The sequence below is a fragment of the Salminus brasiliensis genome, chromosome 3 (assembly GCF_030463535.1).
Source record: "Salminus brasiliensis chromosome 3, fSalBra1.hap2, whole genome shotgun sequence".
Taxonomy (NCBI): Eukaryota; Metazoa; Chordata; class Actinopteri; order Characiformes; family Bryconidae; genus Salminus; species Salminus brasiliensis.
The window spans coordinates 26,219,374-26,244,808 of NC_132880.1; the positions used below are offsets into that span (position 1 = coordinate 26,219,374).

The window sequence follows — 25,435 nt, forward strand, 5'->3', positions numbered from 1 at the left end:
CCTCTCTCGTCAACAAGGCGTTTCTGTCTGCAGAACCTGGATGTGTTTTTACTATGACAGTCAAAATCAGGGAAGTCATACTTTGCCCTTTTCTAGTGGATGATGTGAACATTGGCTGAAGCTGCTGACCTCTACCTACACGTTTCGTGCTGACACATGATTGATCTGCAGATAACCGCATCCTCGCTGAGTGTATATCGTCGCTGTGTAATAAAAATTGTGAACCTCCAAAATGGGGACTTTACAGGAGAGGGCAAAACTAGTTTAACTTTAAGTCAGTGTAAAATAAGAGTTTATTCCAAGTCATTTCGAGCAATTATGTTGGTCCATTCATCCACAGTTACTTACACAGTGTACAGAAGCAGATACAGGGTTTAAACCATAGAGAAAACTAAAAATGGACAAAAATGGAGATAAATGGTTTTAATAGGACATTGGCGATATATTAACTATATAAATATATATATATCAGTTAGTTTACAACAAACTGATGTGGGAGGAGAGCGCCATCTACACACCCTGGAGAGAGCAATGCAAATTGTGCTCTCTCTGGGCTTCGGCAGCCGATGGCCAGCAGCATGACCGGGGTTCGACGCGACACTAATTTTAACACCAAATATTTGACGTAACTTTCTGTAAAGACAGGTGGGTTAAATAACACACTGCTTTAACTTAACTTAATTTTGCTCCGTGGCCAGCATTTTGGGGGAGTCCAGAGCTATGCTTTTGCTAATTCATTCAGATGTACCTACACACTACCAATTCATCAACATATGATATAGCTGTTTAAAATGAGATCAATTTCTTTTGATGTGAGACTGATTATACCTGGTATGCTCTGAAAAAAAAGATAAAATATGAAATCTTCACTATGCTTTTTCCACAGCAAGATTAAAAAAAGGAAAATGAAACTAAATGAAAAGATACACAACAAAAAAATATGAACCGTTTACCCACTGTCTGATCTTACCCCACTCTCCCCTAATAGCTAGCTCTTATATGAGGTAATTTAATTTATTAACTTACTATTAATTATGTCGTTTAAAGCCACTAGCAGCGGCAGGCTAATCAGAGCTAAATCAGGTTCAGTGGGACACAAATAATGTTACAAACGGTTATAGAAGAGCTATAGAATGTCATTAAGGAAGGGGGCGTGGTCAGTCTGTGCTTTTTGATCTGTAAAGGTCGCTGGATTCTGCACCGCTGCTCTCATTCAGCAAACACACTACTGCGTTGCCATGGCTCTCTGCGTTTCCCACCCGTATTCCGCGAGGCCACGCCCCTGCCAGCTCCACATCAGTCGACGGTGGTAGAAGGTGGAGAGCTCCGCCACCTCCAGCTATTCGACTGGCGGGTAATGCGCATACCAAATCCATCAGTCGAAGGCGGAAAGCCCCGCCCATCCTAAGCTGCGATTGGCGGAAGCTATGGAAAATCCAATCGCAGAGCTGCAGAGGCGGGGTCTGAAGAACAGGGGAAATGCGCAGCTCTGGTGTGAACTGCTAGCCAATACTGGAAGAGGAAGGGGCGGGGCTTTCGCCGCGATACAGGTGTGGTGAATAATAAAAACAGAACAAATAATTAAATAAATAAAAAAAGGGGAAAAAACCCAAACGCGTTGCTAAGGCGACCGCTGCGGAAAGGCGGGAGAAGATGGAGGCAGCGGAGGGGGGAGGGGGGGGCTGAGGAGAGCAGCGCAGGCGCAGTGCCTCTCCATCCCTCTGCAACGCTCCCTCCTTCACCTCCACCACCACCCCCCTCCCTCTCTCTCTCTCTCTCCCTCTCTCTCTCCCTCTCTCTCTCTCTCTCTCCCTGTATCCCAGTCTCTCTCTCTCTCCCTTTTTTTTGCAGCATCGGTTTCGCATTCGCTTGCTGCTGCTGCTGCGGAGGAGGAGGAGGAAAGGAAAGGAAAAGGGAGGAAGGACACACACGCGCGCGCGCACGCTCACGCTCACACACACTGCACACTGAGAGTGGAACGAGGGAAGAGGAGAGAATAAAAGGAGGGCGTGAGACCCCCTCAGAAAAAGAGAAAAGATAGAAAAGAGAGAGAGAGAGAGAGAGAGAGAGAGAGAGGAAGGGAGGAGAGAGCATTAGGAGGAAGGCGAGCAGACCGCAGGGGAGCAGCAGGAGGCGTTTCAGGGGGGAACAGCTCGGAGAAGAAGAAGAGTAGAGGCTCTCTGGAGGCAGAACGGCGGCGGAAAGATGAAGGATCGCACACAGGAGCTGCGGAGCGTAAGCCTTCCTCCCTCTTTTCCTCCCCATCCCCATCCCTATCCTCATCATCCTCATCCTCATCCTGCCCTTCCTCGCCGCAGCTCTGCATGCCTGTCACTTGTGTGCACCATAATGACCAACCACAGACTGTTGCACTGTGTATACATATATATGTATATTTGTGTGTGTGTGTGTGTGTGTGTGTGAGAGAGAGAGAGAGAGAGAGAGAGTTTAAATGTATGTTTATGTGTTTTTTTTTAAAGCCTACTGCATTGTAGAGTGTGTGTGTATGTGTGTGTGGTTAATGGCGCTGTAACAGGGGGGTTTTATGGCCGGGTGTCGTGATGGAGGTGATGGGGGCTTTCTATGTGAGTTTTTTTTTTATTATAGCCCTGTCCCCCCTCCCCACCCCTCCTCCACCAAAGCAGCAGGGATTGGGGATTTGGGACTTGGGTGATTTTTTTATCCCTCTCGTCTTCTTCCCCTTCTGGGCTGCTGACCCACGATGAGAGGAGGATGGAGGGGTGGATGGATGAGACGGGGCGGGGGTTAGCGGATTAGCGTAGCGGCTTGCTTTCTTCCTGTGTGGCAGAACACAGTTCCTCTGCTGCAGCTGAACCACCGCAATCTGTGCTTTAGCACGGCTTCCAGCTAGCTCCTCACCCACCCCACCCCCTGTGCGCGTCTTCAGACGCGCATCGTCTTTGTAATGAACCGCCTGAACCCGCTGCACAGTGCTGTGCGTGTGCATGTGCGTGTTAGCCACCGCACTGCCGCAAAAACCCTGACAGCGCAAGCCCCTCTTCGAGAAGCGCATACCAAGCAGGAGTCGTGGCGGCGCGCAGGGCGCGCAGCATCATTGCATGCACCTGTGTTTAGTCATATTCCCCATTTTAAAACTAGCCCCTTCACACAGGGCGCAGCTGCGTGCGTGTGTGTGTGTGTGTGTGCATACGCACGCTCGCTGCATCGCATACCAGAAGCAGGTGCTGTGTGATTTGGGGAATAATCTGCTTTTATGTAATCATCGGCATCACGGTGACGTATGGCTGGAGCCGCGTCGTCCTTCTGCGAGGAAAAACCTGCGGGGTTACATGAGCATATGCAGCGAGAGCCTTAGAGAACGTAGCCATTTTTCCATGTCCACGGAAAGAGAGACAGAGAGGAGGGGGAGACGTAATGTGGTGTTCAGCCTACGTGGGTGTGTGTGCACTGCAGCATGAATTCTGCTCCACTTTATTGATTAGAAGCTGGGCGGAGATGCCCACGGTGCTTCAGCTCGAGGCAAAGGCGCAGAGGCCCCGAGACCCTCAGAGCCATCGAGCGGTATGCTAAGCTAGGGGGCATTGTTGCTAGCAGCTAGGAAAATGTGCGCATAAAAAAGACACGATCCTGGTGAGCGAGGTCGGCTTAAATCTAGTCAATATAGAGCTCGAAATGGGAGGTGGTGGTGGGGAGGGGGGGTGCAAGGGTATGATATCCGCCCTGTCAGAAAGAGAGCCCCCCCCTCCCTCCTCCCGCTCATAAAACTGCCTCCCCCCTCTCCTTTCCCTTTGCATTAATGTCATTATGTGAGAGTCAGAAGGCCATACACTTCTGCATAAACACATTATAAGCTCTGACAATGTGTCGCCATCAAATGCAGGAATCGTGCTGACTTAAATAAATTGGACAAGAATAAATGGCATTTAATCCAAACTAAATTATTTTTCAGTTAAATTGCACTATGATCATTTTATGAACAACCGGATTGGACATTAAGGTAACAAAGTCTCTACATGCTGATGGATATATGTGGCGTAACTGAACCACGTTTTATGGTTTCCCCTGGTCAAGTTACATGTTATATTAATACCTTAAAAAAAATCTAATGTGGCGTTGCAAAATTAATCTCACAAAAATACAGAACAGTCTGAAAATGTTACAATTTTGTCTAATTGTTTGTTACAATTAGAAAATCAATGTATTTGCTCTGTTGTAAATCATTTTAGACACTGTTTCTATTTATTTGCCTAATTTAGAAATAAATCAAACAATACAGTACCTTCCTACATGTTCCCCCCCGATATATTACAGGTAGTTAATAAACGGTAATTGTGTATTTAAATGTACAGAAGTGTGTATCTGTAGGGGATGTGGCTTTTACTTTATATTATTTATTTCTTTATTTTTTTTACTTATTTTTAGGCAGATTGAAACAAGCTAAATTAGGTGAAATGATGTAAAACAAATAAATGGCCAATATAAATTGCCTATAGCTGTAGGTCTCACTATAAGAAATAATATATTTAGCACAATTTCTCTCACCAGAGTCGCACTTTTTGCATTGCAGCCTGAGAGAAACTGGTGCTTTGTCTTTGAATTGACGTGTATTTCGGTACTATTTCCAGGCTAAACTGTAAAATCGCTCCTCATCAGGTGCTTCATCTGGTTAGTCTGTAGAAACAGTGTAGAGTTTAATCCAAATTTGTTTCTCCATTATAAATCTTTTTCCTCTCATGAGTCATCAGTACGACAGCACTGAGCAGTGTTAATCGACGCTGTGTTAGCATTGCTGCTACCTAAGCTGTTTCAGACCCTGCTAGATCTGAATGGATCTGCTGGATCTGTGCTTTGAGTGAAGGCGTGATTAAGGGCCCGGCTGTACTAGCTGAGACTGCAAAGGATGTCCTGAGGCTCACTAGGCTACTAGGTACATCGTAAATCTGTTCATCGCAACAGATCTGAATATGGGTGGGACAGCACTTATAAAGCTACATGAGTTTTCCAGCAGTATATCTGACCTGTTCGCCATAGTACAGCTAATGCTAGCTTTACAATCAGTGTCCAGTGAACGATATTCCATCACAATCCATCTAAAAGTGCAAGAAGTCTGTGCAGTGAGATCAGTCTTCGGTTTTGGCAAATGGGAGCGCATTTCTTCTACTAAATTCCCACAGAAGGCCAGATTTACCCTTTTAATTTCCCTGTGTGCCGAGATTCCATCCGTTTGATTCAACTGAGAAACGGCCAAATCTAACAGCAGTGCAAAACTCACAACAGTTGGACAATAATAAGCAAGTAAGGACATGTGCTTTTCCCTATAGGGGGCGCTGTATTTACTGCAGGCTTCTCTAGGCCATGATTGGGCCATTGCATGATCCATTAAAATGATCATTAACCACTAAAATCTGCCATTCATCCATTAAAATGAGTCTAAAATAATAAGCTAGGTGAGGTGCTGTTGGTACCCCGTCTCATGCATCCATGAAAACCATGTGCGTCCCCAGTAGCGGGAAGTGTCATAACTCGTCACTTATCGTCACTGCCTCAATAGAAACAAAAAATATATATATGAAAATTTGATTTATGCCATCCAATCAGGAGCTTATGTTGACATATATATATATATATATATATATATATATATATATATATATATATATATATTTTTTTTTTTTTTTACATTATGAACTCTTTCAGATTCCTGCATTGCAACGCTTACGCGAACGCTAAGTAAAAAAGCGGTAAAAAAACCTTAAAACAGCGCCCCCTATAGGGGGAAGTGCAGGTAGTGCCTAAAAGATAAAGATTAGCACTTCAGTGCTCAGACATTTCTCAGTGCATGCTGCCTCGCATTTCCACTCCTCAGGCTTTAGTCTGTCCTTGAGTGAAGGGTAAGTCTCCACAGGCACCAGCATTTACACAAATCACACTTTTAAACTAGACAATACGACTCGGCAAAACTGCTGATATGTAGGGAAGCGCAGCATCCATTTTCAGACCAGCAGCGGCCTTCATGTTGTTAAAAAAAAGAATAAGATAATACTCCATCTGTAAGTGAAACATTTTATATTTTAGTTTATTAAAAAGGGTTTCTGGCTTATATAGGCTCAGGCCTCTGGGACTACACTTGTTAGTAGCACTGACACGTATATTTTTCATAAAGAGTAATTATCACTAATATGGATAATAAAATTAATTCATTTAATTTACAATAACAATAACATTTATAGATCTTTTTTGTCATCTCTTGGATGACCGTCTTATAGAAAACTATTACCCAGAAAAATATGCCTTGAGAATCTGCAAAAAAAATCTAAAGGAAAAGCTATTTTTAGTAACCTCACTGTCTCCGCAAGAAATAACTATTAACTGACTATTATTTATTTTCAATAATATCAGTCATTTTTAAAGCAATGTCTTAAGTCAAAGCTTGTTACTGAAGCTAAGCTAAGCTGTGTAAAGCTCGAGTGCTAATGCTGCTAGCCTGATGTTGTGGTGTTTTTAGCGTCTCGTTAGCCGGGCGATGATTTGTGCAGTGTCATGTTGCCACAGTTACAGCAGTGAGTGTAAGCAGCGCATGGTTTCCTGGTTGTCTGAAGGAGAGTGAGGAGGGTTATGGGCCGCTGGGCTGTGTAAGGTCATACGCAGCCAGCGGCGGGACTATATTTAAATCTGCTAGCGTAGGAGAAACACAATCATGGCTCGACTCCTCTACTGTCTCAGACAGTCCACGGTTTCGGGAGGGTGTGGCCTTCATTCGGAGCGCGCTAGAAATCTTCAAACAGTAGTCCAACATTACAACAGCAAAGTCATTTTAATAAAAACTGAAAACAGAAGTTTTCCATTTAGTGATTTATCATTTTAGACCAAATAAGTGATTCATGTTTGTAGTTTAGTGGTTTATTTTACAGCTTTGGGCCGATTTTGTGATTTACTGCTGTGTTTCAGACTAATTTAGTGATTTTATCGTTGCTTATTAGGCCAATTTAGAGATTTATCGTTGTGTTTTAGACCAATATAGGGATTCATGTTTGCGGTTTAGTGGTTTGTTTTGCAGTTTTGGGCCGATTTAGTGAGTTATTTTTGTGTTTTAGGTCAATTTAGTGATTTATCGCTATGTTTCAGACCAATTTTGTGATTTATGTTTGCGGTTTAGTGATTCATCAGTGCATTTTAGGCCAATTTAGAGATTTATCGTTGTGTTTTAGACCAATATAGGGATTCATGTTTGTGGTTTAGTGGTTTGTTTTACAGTTTTGGGCCGATTTAGTGATTTATTGTTGTGTTTTATGTCAATTTAGTGTTTTATCGCTATGTTTCAGACCAATTTAGGGATTTATGTTCGTGGTTTAGTGATTTATCTTTGCATTTTAGGCCAATTTAGTGATGTATTGTTGTGTTATATGCCAGATTAGTGATTTATTGTTGCATTTTAGGCCAGTTTAGAAATGTATCATTATTGTTTAGGCCAATTTAGTACATTTTGTTTGCAGTATAGGATATTCAGTAATTTAGCTTTGTGTTTTGAAATTTATTCACAATACAATAACAAATGCTTTGTGCTTTCTGTCAGAGTGATGTGAACAGGACATCTGAGTGTATACTGGCATAGTGGGAGGACAGAAGTGGGGCTTCTGATATGGTCGCTCCTACTCTCAAATCTTTGTTTCTAAAGAAATAATCTTTAGAAGTTGTGATGTTTTGGGGGACCAAGAACATTTTAGCACAGAAGATTCACAGAAGAATATTGAATCAGAAATTGGATTGAATTTGATAATATGTATATAGTTACTCCACTAGTGGGCAAAAGAACATGCGATGAAGCGGCCAGGTGCTGTATGGGTGGTCCCTTCTGTCCACTATAAAGGTGGCCAACTCCATGGCATCCAAACTCGCCATTCTACAGAAGTGAAACATGCTGCATCGCTCCACAGTGACTCAGTGAAAATGCCATCAGTGGTCAGAGAGAGGAAAGGAAGCGGCCATGCAGCGAGGCTGCGGGAGATTGGGGGGCGGGCGGGGTAGGCGAGGAAAAGACTCTCTGCATGCGTGGCTATTATGGCGGTTTATTGAGCTTAAGATAAAACAGTTACAAAAATAGCAGATGCTGATCTATAACTGCGCCGGTCCCCCGAGCATAGCACAACAAACGGCGCGCGAGGAGGAGCGGTCCTGGGGGATGTTTTAAAGGCTTAACGACCCAGAGAAATGAAAATTACGCTCATTTCAGATTTTCATTTTCAGCTCAACGAAAGCCTTTTTCTGTGCTGTTATTTTATATTGTAGCCTTTCTGACCGGAGGGTGCTTTTGAGCATGATTGGTTATAACCTAACAACAGAATAATTTACACTGCTATGAATGAAAAACAAAAACCACAGAAGGTTTAGCAGTCATTTGCAGCATGCAGCTAGCACAAGCCAGCCTCTTAGGCCGATTTAGGGATTTGCCTATGCAGTTATGACCAATTTAACGTTTTGACTTGCTGTTTTGGGACAATTTAGTGATGTGTCTTTGCATTTTAGGTCAATGTAGAGTTGTAACTTTGTGCTTTGGTGCGATATAGTGATTTGTTTGCATTTTTTAGGCATATTTAGTGATTTGTCTGTATGTCTTTGGGATGATTTGATGATTTATCTTTGCATTTTAGGCCGATTTAGGGTTTAGGGCCTAATGAGTTATTTGTGATTGTGTTCTTGGCAAATTTTGTGTTTATATGTTTTGGGGTGAATGGGTGATTTGGCTGACTACATACAATGTACAGAGCCCTGCACAATGATCATCTCTAGCCTGTCTGTTGTGCTAACATAGCTAGGCAGTGCATCCCTTGTGCAGCTCTATGTCTTGCTAACCTAGCTCAGCAGTACATCACGTGATCTGTATCTTGCTTACTTGCCAGCCTCGTCCAGAGCTGTGTTCTTTGACTTTTTGTGCCTGACAAAAGTTTACATTACACTTGATGAATTTCAACAGGCCAGCCTCTTTGGAAAATACAACATAATAACTTAATAAATATAATATAAGTGAACTTCTCTGGAGACCAGTCCAGATAATGTATGGCTGACTGGCTACACTACTTAAAAGACAGTGATTATGTAGTGTTGCAGTCAAGGTTTAGTTACAACTGTGGACTAATGTGGAATGGAAAGCAACAAATTGACACTGGCTATAGATTATAATATTGAATTTGAAATTTTAATTATCATCGCTTGGGAAATATGGACGCACATTTCTCAGTAAATAATAACCGGCAAGCATTCGACCAAGCCACACTATCAGTAATATTCTGTATATGAAAATGAAATCCAGGAGAGCCAGTTTGAATGGGCCGGATATAGCTGATAAAAATAATAATTATCTATAATGTTTAAGGTGCTCTGCATAAAAGACATACTGCTGCAGCCAATTACCAATGTTAAACTTTATTGTTTTCTGCATTTAACCCTTTTTTAAATACAATGTCTTATTTTTGTTAATGTTAATAGTCGGGTATAACTGTGTGGCAACTGAAAATGGTTTTGCACGGCTCATAGGTCAGGTAGGAAGACCTCAGCCGAATTTTGCTTAGGGCCCAAGGGAGGTCTGGACAAGCTCTGCTCTCAGCACATTTGAGATGTAAAAGGCTTTCTGAGGTGATTGACAAGAGCCAGTCAGAGAGTTTTCCACTTTATAGGTCCCAGCTGCCACTAATGGGAGTGTCAGTGATCAGAAGGTCGACACCCACTTTTCCTCCTACTCATCAGGTCCTTAATTTCAGTATATCTGCTGTGCCATTTAAAGTGGAGCGGCCAGTTGATGCTTTAAATGTTTACACACCAAAAATGAAGAGGGAAGGACATTCAATTTTCATATGGCCCCTTTTAAAGACATGAATTTAATATAAGCAGGCTCTGAAAACCGTGCTGGAGCCTCTCCATTAGAACAGCTGTATGTTTTACACTGCACCCAGTCGTATCTGAAAGGAAGTGTGTATATTGTGGTTTGGCTGCCTGTGTGTGCAATGCTGTAACGTGTGTAAACTGATCAGATTGACCTAGTTAACATTGTGGCAGTTATGTGTGTGTTTGCGGTGCAGATTATACTACAGATGCACATGTGGAAGAGCTCGGTGCTGACGGGGGGGGATTTGGTGAGAGGGTAGAGAGAGATATTGATTATTCAAAGCAGCTTAATTTACATAATTGGCAGTTTGCTGTTTCTGTTGTTTGCAGCTGGGCAGGGCTACAGGCTGGGCTATGTGTGTGTTTGCAGCGCTCCAAACATCTTGCCTTTTTGGAGAGAGGTCAGTTTTAGCAAATAAAACATTGATTTAATTTTTTAAAGCTAGAGCTAGTAATATTGAGATGTAAAAATGTTTTCTATTCACGGTTGCAAAGATATTTGGCTGTTTTCCAGCAACAATTTGTTCAGTTGTCAGCAAATGACCATTGAGATGAGCCGTGCCAGCCTGGACCTTATATTTAAGCCATATATCAAAGTTAGGGCTTATCGAAATGCCTGTTATTCTAACTATAAGGTTGCTGTGTGGACATCATTGATCCACAGAGATCAGGTTGTGGACAAAGTAATGGCCACACTGATACATAATACATAATGCGTATTATACATAACATTAACAACAGTGACAGGTGAATTGAAGAGTAAAAATCACTGATTGCTTTCATCTCCATCTACAGTGGCATCTGTCATGGGATGAATATATATTAGGCAGTAAGTAAACAGTTGTTGAAAGTGAAAAATGGTCACATAAGAATCTGGGCCATTTTGACAAGGGCCTAATTATGATGGCTAGATGACTGGGTCAGAACACCTCCAAAACATCAGGCAGGTCTTGTGGGGTGTTCCCTGTATGCAGTGGTCAGTACGTACTAAAAGTGGTTCAAGAAAGGAACAGGGTCGTGGGCACTTAAGGCTCATTGATGCGGTCCATGGAGGCCCCACCTCAGAATTTACAGGACTTAAAGGACCTGCTGCTAACGCCTTGGTGCCAGATACCACAGGATGCCTTCAGAGGTCTTGTGGAGTCCATGACTGGAATGGTCAGACCAGTTGCAGCGGCATGAGGGGGACATACTCAGTATTAGGCAGGAAGTGTTAATGTGATGGCTGATCATAACCATAAGCTATTCTGTTCTACAGTAGCATGTTAACAAACAACCTTCTGGATGGGCAATGCAGCCATGACCCTCATGCTTAAGGTCATTAGCCTGTAGCATTGTTAAATTGCTTATTATTCTGTTTAATTAGAAAGGTTGTAGTGTGGTCGGCATTACTCTGCATTGACCCACCTGCATCCCAAATAAGGAGTACATGAATAATGAATCATATCATTTCAGTTTTTATGTACATAATCAGTTCAGTGAAGATAAAATAACTAGACGGGCATTTTTAATTACAAGCAGCTAGACAGCTATACGTGTGAGTCATGTTGGGTTCAGTAAAGTTCAGTTCAGTAAAGTTCAACTTCAATCCTCATGAAGTCAAAAAAATATATCTAGATCATAAAAAATAAACTACATCTATATTTAAACAACACATGGAAATTATTATTCACCAGTTTGCTTCATGTCTTTTGAAGAACCCAATACTAGAAATATTTAGGTCTTCAAATGGTTCTTTAAGTTGTTGTGGTTCTGTATATAGAACTATACCCTGTGTTAAAGAACACTTAGGTAAGACCTCTGGGTGACTACTGAATTCTTCATAGAACATTTTAAGATGTTTATAAATAGCAACAAACATATTTCACCATTGTTAAGCATTAAATTACCTCTTATCAGTCTTATAACCCAGACCTAGATCCCTTTTTGCTTAGCATTAGGCATAAACTGCAATCTAAATAGTGCCTCACTCAGACACTCTGTATAGTCATCATTATCGTTGTCCTTATTTTAGTGTTGACAGTCCATATAGACCCAGCTGTTGGTAACTCACATCTTAAAAAAGTGAGCATTTATTGAAGATGTTCTGTGAACTATAAACATAAAAAGAGGGGGCAGATATCCCCTAGACTGGCTAGAAAGAAGGGAATGGGGCAGGGGAACCACAGCTGTGACCTGTACTGCACTTTACCACTTTAACTTTCCAATCAGAAGAGCGCTCTGAATGCGATCATACACTCAGAATCTGAGAAACCTGCATGTGTTATATAGTGCCGGAAAACACAGAACTGCTGGTCCGCTCTTACTGTGGCTAATGTGGTCGTGCTGGCCTTACAAAAAACATCTTTTCAAGTGAATTCATTGTCGCAGAAAATTTTCCAGCATCTGAATAAAATTATGTGAGTCTTGCAACAACCATGTTATAATATCATCAGTCTTGGCTCATGCAGACTGTGACACGGACATTATGAATAAGCAGCAAAGCGGCTACAGGAACATCTCTGGCGGATAGGTGAGACATGAAGGAGACTCTGGAGATGCCAAAATCATAGTCTGTGACCAAAATCTCTGTGAGTAATGACAAAACTGTCCTCAGATGTGAGAGAGTGTCAGACTTTAGTCTTTTCAAAGTCTTCTAGTGTATGGTTAGCATTAGCCATGAGCGGCCCTGGTACTGGCTCTGTCAGGTTCAGGGGGTTAAAGAACCCTTAGGCCACAGTCACCACAGACATTGGGCTGGACTGGAAGCCTGGCCATAAAAACATTCTTCATTTTGGTGCAGTTAGTTACTGCCTACAGCATCTTGTATATTAATCAGTGCAACTTTACATGTGCAGCAAGCAGGACGGAAGTAGACGCATGCAGAAGTAAGTCTGTTCACCACTTGACCCCACCCTTTTGAAGCTCCACCTGGCTAGTGTACAGTTCGAGACTGTAGCCCATCTGTTGGTGCACAGTTTGTGTCAGCTGTCCTCTAGACCTTCATCGGTGGATAATTTCTGATCACAGAGCTGCTCTAGATGTCGTCTAGATGTCTAGATGTTTTGGTAGGTGCATGTAGCAGCGCCCCACGCGCTACCATGAACATTACCATATCAGTGGCACTGCTGTTCTGAGAATGCATCACCACCCCAATAAAATCTGGACAGTGGCAGTCCCATGAACATTTCCACCCCATGCTTACTTTCTACAGCTACAGCTGGCTTACTTTAACAATGTAAAAAATTATTATATATTTTATATATTGTCTTTGGGAGTAAAAAAAGTGTCTTTTAGTAAGGTGTTCTAGCACAGAGCAGCCACCACTGTTCTCCACCGCTTGAAATCTGGTCACAGCTGGTAACGTATCTAGAACCTACAGAAGAACTGTGATCAGAATGTCCACTGTGACCAGAATGTGACTTCCTTATATGACATTAGGCCTTCAATTCTACCTGAAGTAGAAGTAGTGGAGTGAAGTCCTAACCAGTGGGAGTGCTCGATTAGCTGTCTACCCAGATACCAATGAGAAAACAATCCTGATTGGACAATTCTCTGTTTAGTGTTTACTCCTGTTTACTCCTTTTGTCTCCACCTATAATAGAATAGGTTTACATACAAGCATATTTCTACTAAATGTAGTGTATTTTATAATTCCAAGAAAACATCAGCCCTTTTTGGAACACTTAGAAGGTCCTGAGGGTTACCCTCTGGATGTTTTAGTCATCAAATATTGATTAGTCTTTTTTTTTTTGTATTTTTTTTTACTAATGTTAGAAAGATAACAGGGCTGCTCTAGATTTCTCTTCTCGTTGTTGATAAAATGATAGTCCGCATCTATGTCATTCATTTAACACTGAGATAAACACTGATGAAGTGTCACATTCACAGCAAACTGAAATGCCCCAGAATGATCCTGTCTTTAGCTTTAAACTGTAATTGGTGGCTCAGCTGCAGTAATGCTCTTATACAACTGTGTGTCTTTAAGTCCACTGCCGTGTGGTCCTGCCTTGAGAAATCCTGCTTAGTCATTCTCCAGGCACTGTATTGATTGCTGGCTGCAAGATGCAGAGAACTGCATACGGAAACAGCCTATAATTAGGCTACAACGGCTGCATCTCTGTTGTGGAAAAGGCCTAAAATTTCATGATTGTCCATAGAGAATGTGAGAAGCACTCCAGCAGTTTAAGTTAACGTTTGGTTAACTGTGATGTTTACAGTTGAAAAAGGCATGGACTGGTATTTTCTCCTATTCTGTGACCTGTTTAGCTTCTTGTCTTTGCCTACCCGAAACACTTTGCTGAAGTGAATGATGCACATTTGATTCTACCAGTATGTCAACAATCACAATGCAATTAAAAACAATAATTATAAATAATTATAAACAGTGCATTGAAACACATGAAATAAATTACCAAAAAAAACAACAACAATAACTGATGAATATAGAAACAGTACAGAGATTATTAGAAATTATAAGTGAATGTAAAAAATAAGAATTTCACTTTTGTAAAAATGGCAATAAATAAACAGGAAATGCCATTTATATGTCTAATAATCATATTTTTAAAACTCATTTTTAATGAAGTCGCTTAATCCACCAGGGTTTTAATGAAAAGCAGCAACAAACAGGTGAGTAGTAAGCCTCTTTTAATAACACTGAGTGTGCCAATTAATCTTAAATGATCTGGATGAAAAATCCAAAGCTTAGGACCACAATACCTAAAACAATATAATATCATATCATATCATATAATGCAATAAGAGGTGGTTTTATGGTCTACTAAACCTAGTTATGAAGAGGCTGCACATAGAAACTGCACATAGCCTTTCTAATACCAGCGATGATATGGCCCTCTGTTTGTGTGTTTGTATGTGTGTTTGCAGTGACAGATGGGATATGAAGTCAACAGCAGATGTGATTGCACTGGTCTGTCATTGAGCGAGCTCCACTGGGGCAGGATGTGCTTTTCAGTGCTAGTGGAGAGTTGTGGAACTGCACAGTTCATATGTCAAGTCAATATGCAACAACGTAGCTATTGTTTGAACACATGGCACATGTATTTATTATTTATTTATTTTATCATGTTAGATACTATGTGACCAAAATCAAATGAACATGATTGACCACTGACTCTAGATCGATTTGTTTTTGTAAAACTGTGCACTTTTGGAGATCAGAGGCGTTGCCAGGGATTTTGGGCCCCATGAAAACTGAGATCCACGACTCTTAACAGTTCTACCAAAATACTCAATTAATGCATTTTAGTCACAGGCCCTCGGTCACAGACCCTTAGAATCGTCAAAACCCCATACAGCGTCCCTGATGAAGGTCTGCTAATTGATTTAGGACATATAAAAGGTGCCATCTATCTTAAAACTCTATTATATTTGACAAACATACTCAGTACCATGGTAGCCAGCAAGCTGGCTTAACAAAATAAGCAGTAAGTGTTCTCCTCCAAGAATGTTGAGCGCCAGTGGCGTTGCATTAGCAGCGGTTTAAAAAGGTGTGGTGGAGCTTCACATGTTGGCCTCCGCCATCCCAGCACTGAGAGTGTTATGTGAAAGGGAGAGTAAGAGGGGGGACTGGAAAGAACTAAAATGGGGAGAAAATTGAGAATCCCCCCATGATCAGTGTGAGATATCTGAAGCTGATATGTTATGATGTTATATGATATGTGCTGATGTATTGACGGAACTCACTGACATATCTGTATTTGTTCACTTTACTGTATTTGAAACCTTCATAATAAATATTTTATTTCTCTGTAATACTTAGCCCATGTAAATGTACACTGTTAAAAAGTATAGGATGCTTGAGGAACATGGAGGTTCTTCAGTTTGAAACTGTGGAGGAACCTCTTAATGTTCTTTGAGGAACCTTTTTTTTTTCTAAAGACCTTTTCCTGAAGGTTCATCCACAGTTTTAAACTGTATAACCTCCAGGATCCTCCAGAATCCTATACTTTTAACAGTCTAGACACAGCTTCTATATTTTAGAAATGTTGTTCATTTATTAGTATTGACAAATCTGATTTAGGTGCGTATTTTTAAGTTTGTAAGACATGTCCTTGCTGATCTAGGAGATGGAAAGCGCCTGCATCCTGATGCTAGATGGCAGATCTTTCCGTTTAACATTAAGGCATTTATTGATGCATTGAAGTTGACAGTAATGACTGGTTGTTGCGTGTCGCCCGCATTCAGCGCATCAAGTGAACGCAGGATCAGTGAGGTATGGCTTGACAGGCAGTGTGCTGTTTGTGTTTCTACCCCAACAAAGCCTCCACACTATTTGCCCAGTTGATAGGTAAAGGCCAGGCCGTGGATCGCAGTGCCTTGCACAAATGGGCTGTGTGAAGAGCTGCAACCATAGAGTTAGATTTATGCCAATCGAAATCTGAATTTGTAGATTGTTAATGTGAGAAATTTCACGATGTACGATGTTTTAAACGCTGTTCTGATTGCTCTGATCTGACATAATAGAACACCTGAACCAGCCAGCATGGGTGTCTGTTAGCTTACAGAATTAGCAGTTAGCATTCCCATCCAAGCGTGTTGAGCTCCAGTGGTGCTGTGTGGTGGAGCTGCGGTGGAGCTTTACATGTTGTGGAGGAAGCGTGCGCTAGCCTCCACTGCCTTCACTCTCCCGGTGCTCATAGCATTGTGTGATGAGCGAAGTCCTAGTTAGTAGGGGGCTTGGAAATGACTAAATTGGGCAGAAAATTGTGGGGGAAAATGTGAACAGAGAAACAGAAAGAAATGGATTGTATGCTCAAATACAATCATAAGTCATTTCTAATGACACGATTCAAACTACGCATGCATCCTAATGGCACGGCCAGCCAGTGCCCACACTTCAGCTTATGTAATACACATGCTGCTCCTCTCCAGGTAAACCAAAAGCACTGTGGCAGAGAGAGGCTCTCGAACAACCGGGACTGCATGAAAATGGCTGGGCTTCTGTCATCCAGCAGTGCCTTCTGCAGTTCAGTGGCAAACGCTTCATGAGCTCACAATCTCTAAGAGTACATGGGAAGAAATCTAGGATTTTCATCCCTTTATTTGCTAACAGATGCTTTTTAACCTACATTATGCATTTGTTACCCCTCCCCCATACTTCTCTCTCTCTCTCTCTCTCTCTCTCTCTCTTTCTCTCTCTCTTTCCTACCATCCCCCTCTCTCTGCAGTACCCTCCCCCACTACCGCACTCTCTCCTCTCCCACTTGACCCTCTCTCCCTTTCCCTTTCTCACTTGTCCTTCCTCTTCTCTCTCGCTCTCTGTCTCTCATCCCCGACCCCCCTTTCTCTCTCCCTCTCTCTCTCACTCTCTATTACGCCTTTCCCGATGAGTGTTTTTTTTGCAGTCGTAGCTCAGCCCCAAAACATGAATCAAATTATTATGCACAGGAAGTGACACACATGTTCACCCACAGTCACACTCACCTGTATGAACAACGCAGATCCTGGTCCCTGTGTGACTGAACCTTGAGTGACGCTCATTGACTGAATACTAGTAAGTTATGGAGCATTCAGTGTCTAAACCCTCCTTGACTGATGGTTCCTTGAGTGTCCAATCCAATTGGTTCTTCAGTGATCTCATTTAGCATGACCCCTTTTTTCTGCTTGACCAAATCTTGCCTAACCTATCCATGACTGACTGTACTCAGAGTTGACTCTGACTCTGGGTAACCGAATCTTGACGCCTTAACCTTGAGTGATGGAACAGTGAGGGACCGAATCTTGTCTGACCGAACCTTAAGTGACAGAATCTGGAATGACCATTACCAAAGTTTTAAGCCTTGAGAGACCAAGTCCAGAGTCTTGACTCTTTTAATGAGAGAACCTAAAATTACCATACACAGAGTGACCCTTGAGTGAGAAAGCATCGAGTGACCATATCCAGTTTTGAACCTTGTAAGAATAGAGGGTCTTGTCATACCATACTTTTATTGATCTTTGCTACTTGTTAGGCCCTCAAGGCAGATGAGTGATGGTGGGGGTCACAGATAGACACTATTAATTGGAAGTAATGATTAATAATGAGCTGGACTCTCTATGTCAGTAGTAGCTGATTTACAGGTAGTAGTGTATATGCTAACTCTATATGGTATGATTTATTGATTCCTTGGGAGGCCCAGAAGAGTGTGTATCTTTTTCTGGGAAAGTATATGCAGGATTGTGCTGGTCTGTGTTTTCTGTGCATATATGATATGAGGCCCCACATTAGCATGACCAGTTTCGGTCATATGTGACCATGGGCAAAAACAAGAACAACTGTTCATTGGTTAGTTGAGAGGGGCGTAACGCTGAAACATAGGGTAGACGACAAGCGAGTCCTTTGGAGGCCAGCAGATTAGCCTGCTGGAAGGGAAGGAGTTAACAACTGCATGCATGGAAGACACAGGAAACCAGAAAGTGTTCCAACTGGGAGAACGAGAGCTCATTTTTCTGATTGATACTTTGTGACTTCGATTCTATGCTTTCATCTATGATTTGATCTATGATTTGAACTTTATTTTTTCCTTCTTATATTTAAACTGGTTTGTCCATCAGGTTTTTTGAAGAAACTGGCAAACCTATCTTTGGACTGTTGGCTGATTTTTCCACATTTTTAGATCATAGCCAGAGTTTTGCCCCTTGAGTAAGAGAACCTTTAATGAGTAAGAGAACCTTGAATGACCATACCCAGTGGTTTGCCCCTTAAATGAGAGAACATTGAATGACCCTAGTTTTGACCCTTGAATGAGAGAACATTGAATGACCATATCCAGAGTTTTGACCCTTAAATGAGAGAACATTGAATGACCATATCCAGAGTTTTGACCATTGAATGAGAGAACATTGAATGACCATATCCAGAGTTTTGACCATTGAATGAGAGAACATTGAATGACCATATCCAGAGTTTTGACCATTGAATGAGAGAACATTGAATGACCATTCCCAGAGTTTTGACCATTGAATGAGAGAACATTGAATGACCATACCCAGAGTTTTGACCCTTGAATGAGAGAACATTGAATGACCATACCCAGAGTTTTGACCCTTGAATGAGAGAACATTGAATGACCATATCCAGAGTTTTGACCATTGAATGAGAGAACATTGAATGACCATATCCAGAGTTTTGACCATTGAATGAGAGAACCTCGAATGACCATGCCCAGAGTTTTACTCTTGAATGAGAGAACCTTGAGTGACCAAAGCCAGAGTTTTACCCGTGAGTAAGAGAACCTTAAGTGACCATACCCAGAGATTGTTTAGTAGTATCTAATCTAAGATATTCTTGGATCCTAGTCTTTACAAACTAGCTAAGGGTATTTTCAGTGAAGCACTTTTGTAAGTCGCTCTGGATAAGAGCGTCTGCTAAATGCCTGAAATGTAAATGTGAATTCTTCATTGAGAGAACCTCAAATGGCAGTTTTGAACACTGAATGATCAAACCCAAAGGTTTGCCCCTTAAGTGAGAGAATGTTAAGTGACCACATCTAAAGTTCAAAATTTTAAGTGAGAACACTGAGTGACCATACCCAGAGTTTGAACATTGAGTGAGTTATGGAGTTCTGAATCTCAAGTGACTCAACATTAAGCTTTTATCATTAACTGAAATCTGCCATGAGTTTGTGTGTCCAGTGAGTCCAAGCTTAAAACACACATTATCAGCCTACATGTTTATTGTACATGCAAAAAGTCACAATGCTATATATATATATATATATATAGCATATATATATATATATATATATATATCCAGTTCACATATCGGTGACCTAATGGTATGCTATCAAATGTGACTATTAAAGGTAACTAGGCTAACTTAGGACTGTTTTCCAGCTAATACTAAGGCCTTACCATCTAGGTATTTTTTTGGACACGCTTGCATACAGCCAGTGCAGACCAGCACCCACTACACAACACACAGATAGTAGGTCAGTCCAAATGCAGACACATATCAACCAGCCATTGTGCTGAGTGCTGGGAGTCTGGGAGAACACTAAGGTCCTTGCTGTTCTTTTTAGGTTCGATTTTCTGCCACGAAACAAATCATGACATTTTGATGTGACATTCATTCATATGAATTATTTATTCTCTTTAGAACACTATGCATTTCATTTGGGATATTCATATTATGCACATTAGATTTACTTCAGCAAATGAACATTCAGCAGTGAACATTCAACATTTTATTCTAACAGACACACAGACATAAATCACTGGAAAAAAAGGCACTCAGGGGACCTGGCTGTCACTCACCTTTCTGCACGAGCTGCAGACGTCTTCTCTCAGTCCCATTCATCCCATATTTCTATACCCAATAAAAATGTTAGAACATAAACTGAGTGGGCTTCCTGCTGGTTTACGGAGAAGCCGCATAGCTTGTCAATGCAGTGATGAAAAAGTGATGAATTAGCTGTTCATTTGTCTGATGTTATTCGGTGCAGTGGATTTAATCAGAACTGTTCAACATATCATCCAGCTAGACCTGATAGAGGGAACACACGTTGCTTATAAATGAGTTGATCTGGTGAACCCTCACTCTCTGGAGCAGCACTGACTTCACTTTGTTCAATTTCAAGTAATTTGAACTGAACTCGTTGCAACTTAAACAATACAGTGTAATACATCAGTGTACTTTATTATTAATAACTGTGTTGATTATGGAGTTCGGTAATAGGAACATGACTCTATGGGTTTCTGAGTGCTTTGTGAAACTGGTTGTGAAACCAGCTCATTTCATTAAAGAGCATAATAATAGTATATAATAATATATACATATACACATAATATCCCTAGTTTAAAATATTTATGTAATATTTGATTCACATGCCAATTGTGTACGCATTATTACAATTAAATTGATGGTGTAAAAGAGAGTCTCAGGTGTTTGTTCCTGTGATAATGTTGATTGACTAGGTTGGATTTGTTTGAAGTTTCTATCTGTTAATTCAGTTAGGATTAAATGTACATGGGGTCCTGGGGTTCTGTCTTACCACTGATTTCCCCCCTCGCTCTCTGAGAAAATTATGGGGCAAATTGCCTGCTGTTTTTGACTGAACTCAGGTGGTCTGATCATTTTAGTCCCACATCTCTGATTTTCCAGGCAGTTTTTAACTGCTGCAACGCACTGCATTTTGTCCTCAGGCGTGTGTTTCAATCAGAGACCCTCTGCTAGATGTTTTCGAATACATTTTTTTGTGGAATCCATTCTTCTTTTTACCTGTGCAACTCAGATCCACCCCCATGCTTCACAATTGTCAAGGTATTATTTTAATAAAATAACTTCGTCAGTCCACAGCACTTATTTCCGAAGCTCATCTGGCTTCCAAAGATTTTCATCTTCTGACTCATTCTGAGTCATTTGGGGTTTTGCCTTTCTTGCCAGCATCTGTGGAGAGTACTCTTGTTCTTCTCATCTTGGCCACCATGTGTCTGCCATTTTTAATTGCATTCCACACTGTTGAAACCACATGTAGAAAACAGAAAATGCTAATAGCCTTTCCCTGCTTCCATTGCTTTAGTTTTAGCTTCTTTTTTTATTTTTTATTTTTAGAAAGTTGCTTAGAGGAGTTGTTAAGTGTTATGTTTAAGAGTTTAGCTTATAATTGGGCAGACAGTTCATAAGTACAATTGACAATTACACATCACAATAAAAAAATATCTAATTAATAAATTATAATAAAATATATAAAATACTTTAATACTTTAGTTTAATTGATTGCACTTGAAATGTAATATATTATGAAAATTGCCAAATCCTTTCTCTGCCGAACCGACTGATAGGAACTGAAAAAGTGATTAATTGGCTTGCTTGTTGTTTTGACACAGTCAGTAATCCAGCTGATTGGCCTTCCAAAAAACTACCCACACTACCTACCACTGTGGAAGTAACCCAGCAGAATGACAATAACATTTTTGTCCTCACATTGAAGCAACAGAAATGATTTTTTTAGGGGAAAAATTTGGAAGTGACCTATTTTATCCTAAAAAGAGGACATTGTTTATTATAATTATAATTAGCCTATTTATATAATGCTATCAGATCTGACATACATATTTCCATGAACTTTATCACGGCTTAATAAGTAAAAGCCTAAATATGACTTTATTCCATCATTATGTAATGCATAAAAAACGGAGCCTGTTCCCTGCAGCACTGCAGATGCAGCAAGCATTTTTACAGACATTCAGAGATTTATACGGATCACTGGATTTAATGTGTAGAGTTTGAGAAAATGCGAAGATCTAAACACTGCAACATATCACCGTTCATGCTAGTATGGTCATTAGTGGCTGTGAGGAACACAGTGGCTGCCTCAGTAGGAGAAAAGCATGTAGTGATGGTTTGCTGTAGTAACACAACCTTTGAAACTGTAACCGTATAGGAAACTTCATTGGTTACTTTCTTTTTTAATGGTCTTGCATATTAGGTATGTTCTAGGTATAGTCAGCTGGCTATGCTACAGTACTATTTTTTGGCACGTTAATATTTTAATGCACCCAAGACATGTTTGGTATCTTACATGCACTTCATTAGTTTACTGAGGGAGATGCTAGGCTATAATCGCTAACCAGCACTGAGCTTAGACTCTCAAATCTTATACCTGTAAATACGCGGCCAAAAAATGTCTCTCAAAGCGCATCCAGAGCTTTACGATAACAGAGCCAACACTTTGACGGCTGCCCCACTCAGAAGCCCCCTCCTTTTTTTTGCTACTGTGAGCAATAAGTGGCATTATCTGCTCCATTTAGCTTAGAAGAGACCACAGCTCACCCTCTTGTTTCAACTGGTTCATGATTCCAAGGTTTGAAAAATCAAAAACTCAAAAAATCAAAGCCGAATGAAGTTCTAGGTGCAAATTTGCTCTCTTTCCTATTTCCTGTCAGTGGTGGGCGGTTGTTTAAGTAGGGTGGGCAACATACACAAAAGGTCTACAAGAACCCCCCCAAACCTGCTAAAATTCAAAATTCTGAAAGTCATTATTAATAGTAATAAAAGTAAGAAATAATTCATTTGTAGGTATCATCGCTGTTCAATGAAAAACATGTATCTTCAAAATTGTGACTTTACAGGACGTCTTTGAATGGACGTCAGTGTAAAATAAGAGGTTATATCAAGTATATCGAGTAATTTAGTGCATTACTATTGGTTCATTCTTCTAGAAGTCAGTATATATAGCAGCTACAGGGTTCAAACCATGAACCAAACTAAAAATGGATAAAATATATGTGGGGTATCTTTTACTCCAACAGTTAACATTCTATACTAAAAGTGTCCCATTTGGTATGAAGACCAGCTAAATGCTTGGCCCCTCTGTTATTTCCCAAATCAAATGAATTGGCCTTCTTCAAATTCTTTAAATCTGAAGTCAAATTTAACATCCAGGGCAGAAAAAACACAGTATTGTGTGTGTTGGGATCAGTGAAAAGCTAATGTTAGTGGAGTATATAAGTGGCAATTATGCGTATTTAATAACTGTCTTCCGTCAGATTCATTAACCTTTACACCTGAGCTTTCCATGTTGCTTTTTGGAAGCTTGCTAAATAAATGCTAGGCTAGGCCTTGCATGCTAATGTGGCAAACAATGTACAACTAGTAGGCACAAATTAGCATGATGGTGGCTATTTGCTTTTATTCAGAATCAAAATCTAAAATGCCGCCATGTCGTCTCACTACAGCCACATGTTTGGTAAGGAACAAAATACAGTTCATTGTCAGCAATGCTTTTATGAACTGTTCTTATCACAGGTGGAACAAATCCAGCTTCATCCAGGCTGTGAAACAGCGTAAAACCTTATTGCGTATCACTTACTGTTTGCCCCCAAAAGCCCCTCAGACTGCAGGCCCTGTGGTGTGTTCTGTGTTTTTGAAGGCCCTGTCCATCCAGTAGCGGATGACCTTCACCTGACCTCCTCTCTGATTGCAGAGAGTTATCCTGAGCCAGCTGAGTACTGAAAGTGATGGATGTCCTCAAACAGTGACGCGCTGCTGTACATGCTGAGGCACTAACAGGCATCTATGAAATCTGTATTTTTAGATGTTCCCCTTTATTCATCAGTCGAAGCGTTAATCAGTGCGGTCAGGTTGTTAGCTAGTGTCTTGCTTCCAGTGTGGAAAGTGATTTACTGCCACAGAATGTTGTCTTCAGACGTTATCTGCTCCAACCAGCCCCTTTCTAGCATAAAGCATCTCTCCGCCCTGCATCCTCTGCTGTTTAACCCTTTACAGTGCATATCGATTATTGATGTGTTAATAGTATACACTGAATATTTAATAGTAGGTACTGAATAATGAATAACAGCGATATCAAGATTGAAGCTATATAATGAATTCATTATCCAGACTAAAGTGATACATGAAGTTGCAGCATGAAGTTCTAGTAGCATTAACTGTGGAGTGTGGGAATTTTATTTTATTTTTCAGCAAACTACCGCTTTAATCACAGCATGTAGGATGGTGGGTGATTAATGGTGGTGAAAGTGCAGAGCCTACATCAGTAAGTCGTCCTGCTCTGACACGCAATTCCCACTGGGATGTGGAGCTGGAGTCAGGTGACCAGAGTGACCAATCATTGAGCGCTGGTCAATTCGGCTCTGGTCAGAGAGAAGACTTTCAGAAAGAAAAAGCTCTTTTATTCATCTTCTGTTATGGGATTTTCTACAGTGCATGCAAAGGTTTGGGCACCCCTAGTAAAAATGTGTTACTGTAAATAGCTGAGAGAGTAATGGCATGAAGTTGCAAAATGATCTCTCCTTAATATAGTGAGTAGTATTATTATTAATAAAGTAATTGATTAATATTACTTTAATATAATAATTAGTAATATAGTATACATTGTATTCCATCTTATAAGGTTTCCAGTTTTCAGTTTTACATTGCTAGTACTGCAGCTTGTAAAGGCTTTTTGTATCCGGCTGTATCCTGTGTTTTTCACTTCTTGTTTGGGAGATTTTTGCTAATTCTTCCTTGAAAAGGGCTTCTAGTTCTGTACAATTCTTGGCTGCCATATCACTGTGGACCTAGAGGGCCATGGCAAAACCTCCTGCTTACGCCTCTTCAGGTTGTCCATTGTGGACTTTGAGGTTTGTTTCATCTTCAGCTTTTTTACATATGCTGTTTTATTTCTTTACTTCCGGAATTTGCTGGAGTTCAAAAGAATCCGTTCTTTCATCTACCTGTAAAATGTTCCCTATGCCACTGGCTGCACCACAAGGCCAAAGCATGATCAATTCACCACTGATATTCTGCACCTTTTTTTCTTCATACAAACCTTCAATTTTAGCTTCATCACTCAACAGGACTTGTTTCCAAAGTACTTGTTTAGATGTTCCCTTGAATATTTCATAACAAGGATTCTACTTGAAGGTCTTCTGCAGGGGTTCTGATTTGCCAATTATACCAGCAGCTCTCTCAGAATTTTCTTTGTACTCCAGACCTTAACTTGGCCTTCACCATTTCTCTAACTGACATTATAAACTGAGGGAACTGCTACATGAAAACGCTTTCTCCTTTCAGTTTATCTTAAATTAGTGCTAGGCAGCTGGTTAGAGGAGCCTGTGGCTGCTGATTGTTGGGTCAAGATTTGAGGTGTCA

General features: G+C 40.8%; 1 protein-coding gene across 1 annotated transcript in view; it reads left to right on the plus strand.

Moving 5' to 3' along the window:
- The first annotated feature begins 1,826 nt into the window (after positions 1-1,826).
- Positions 1,827-25,435, plus strand: part of stx1b (syntaxin 1B) — a 63,154-nt gene continuing 39,545 nt past the window's right edge. Inside the window, exon 1 of the mRNA XM_072675727.1 lies at positions 1,827-2,235. Coding sequence (XP_072531828.1) covers positions 2,206-2,235 — 30 coding nt within the window. The 5' untranslated portion in view covers positions 1,827-2,205. The remainder of the gene's footprint in view (positions 2,236-25,435) is intronic.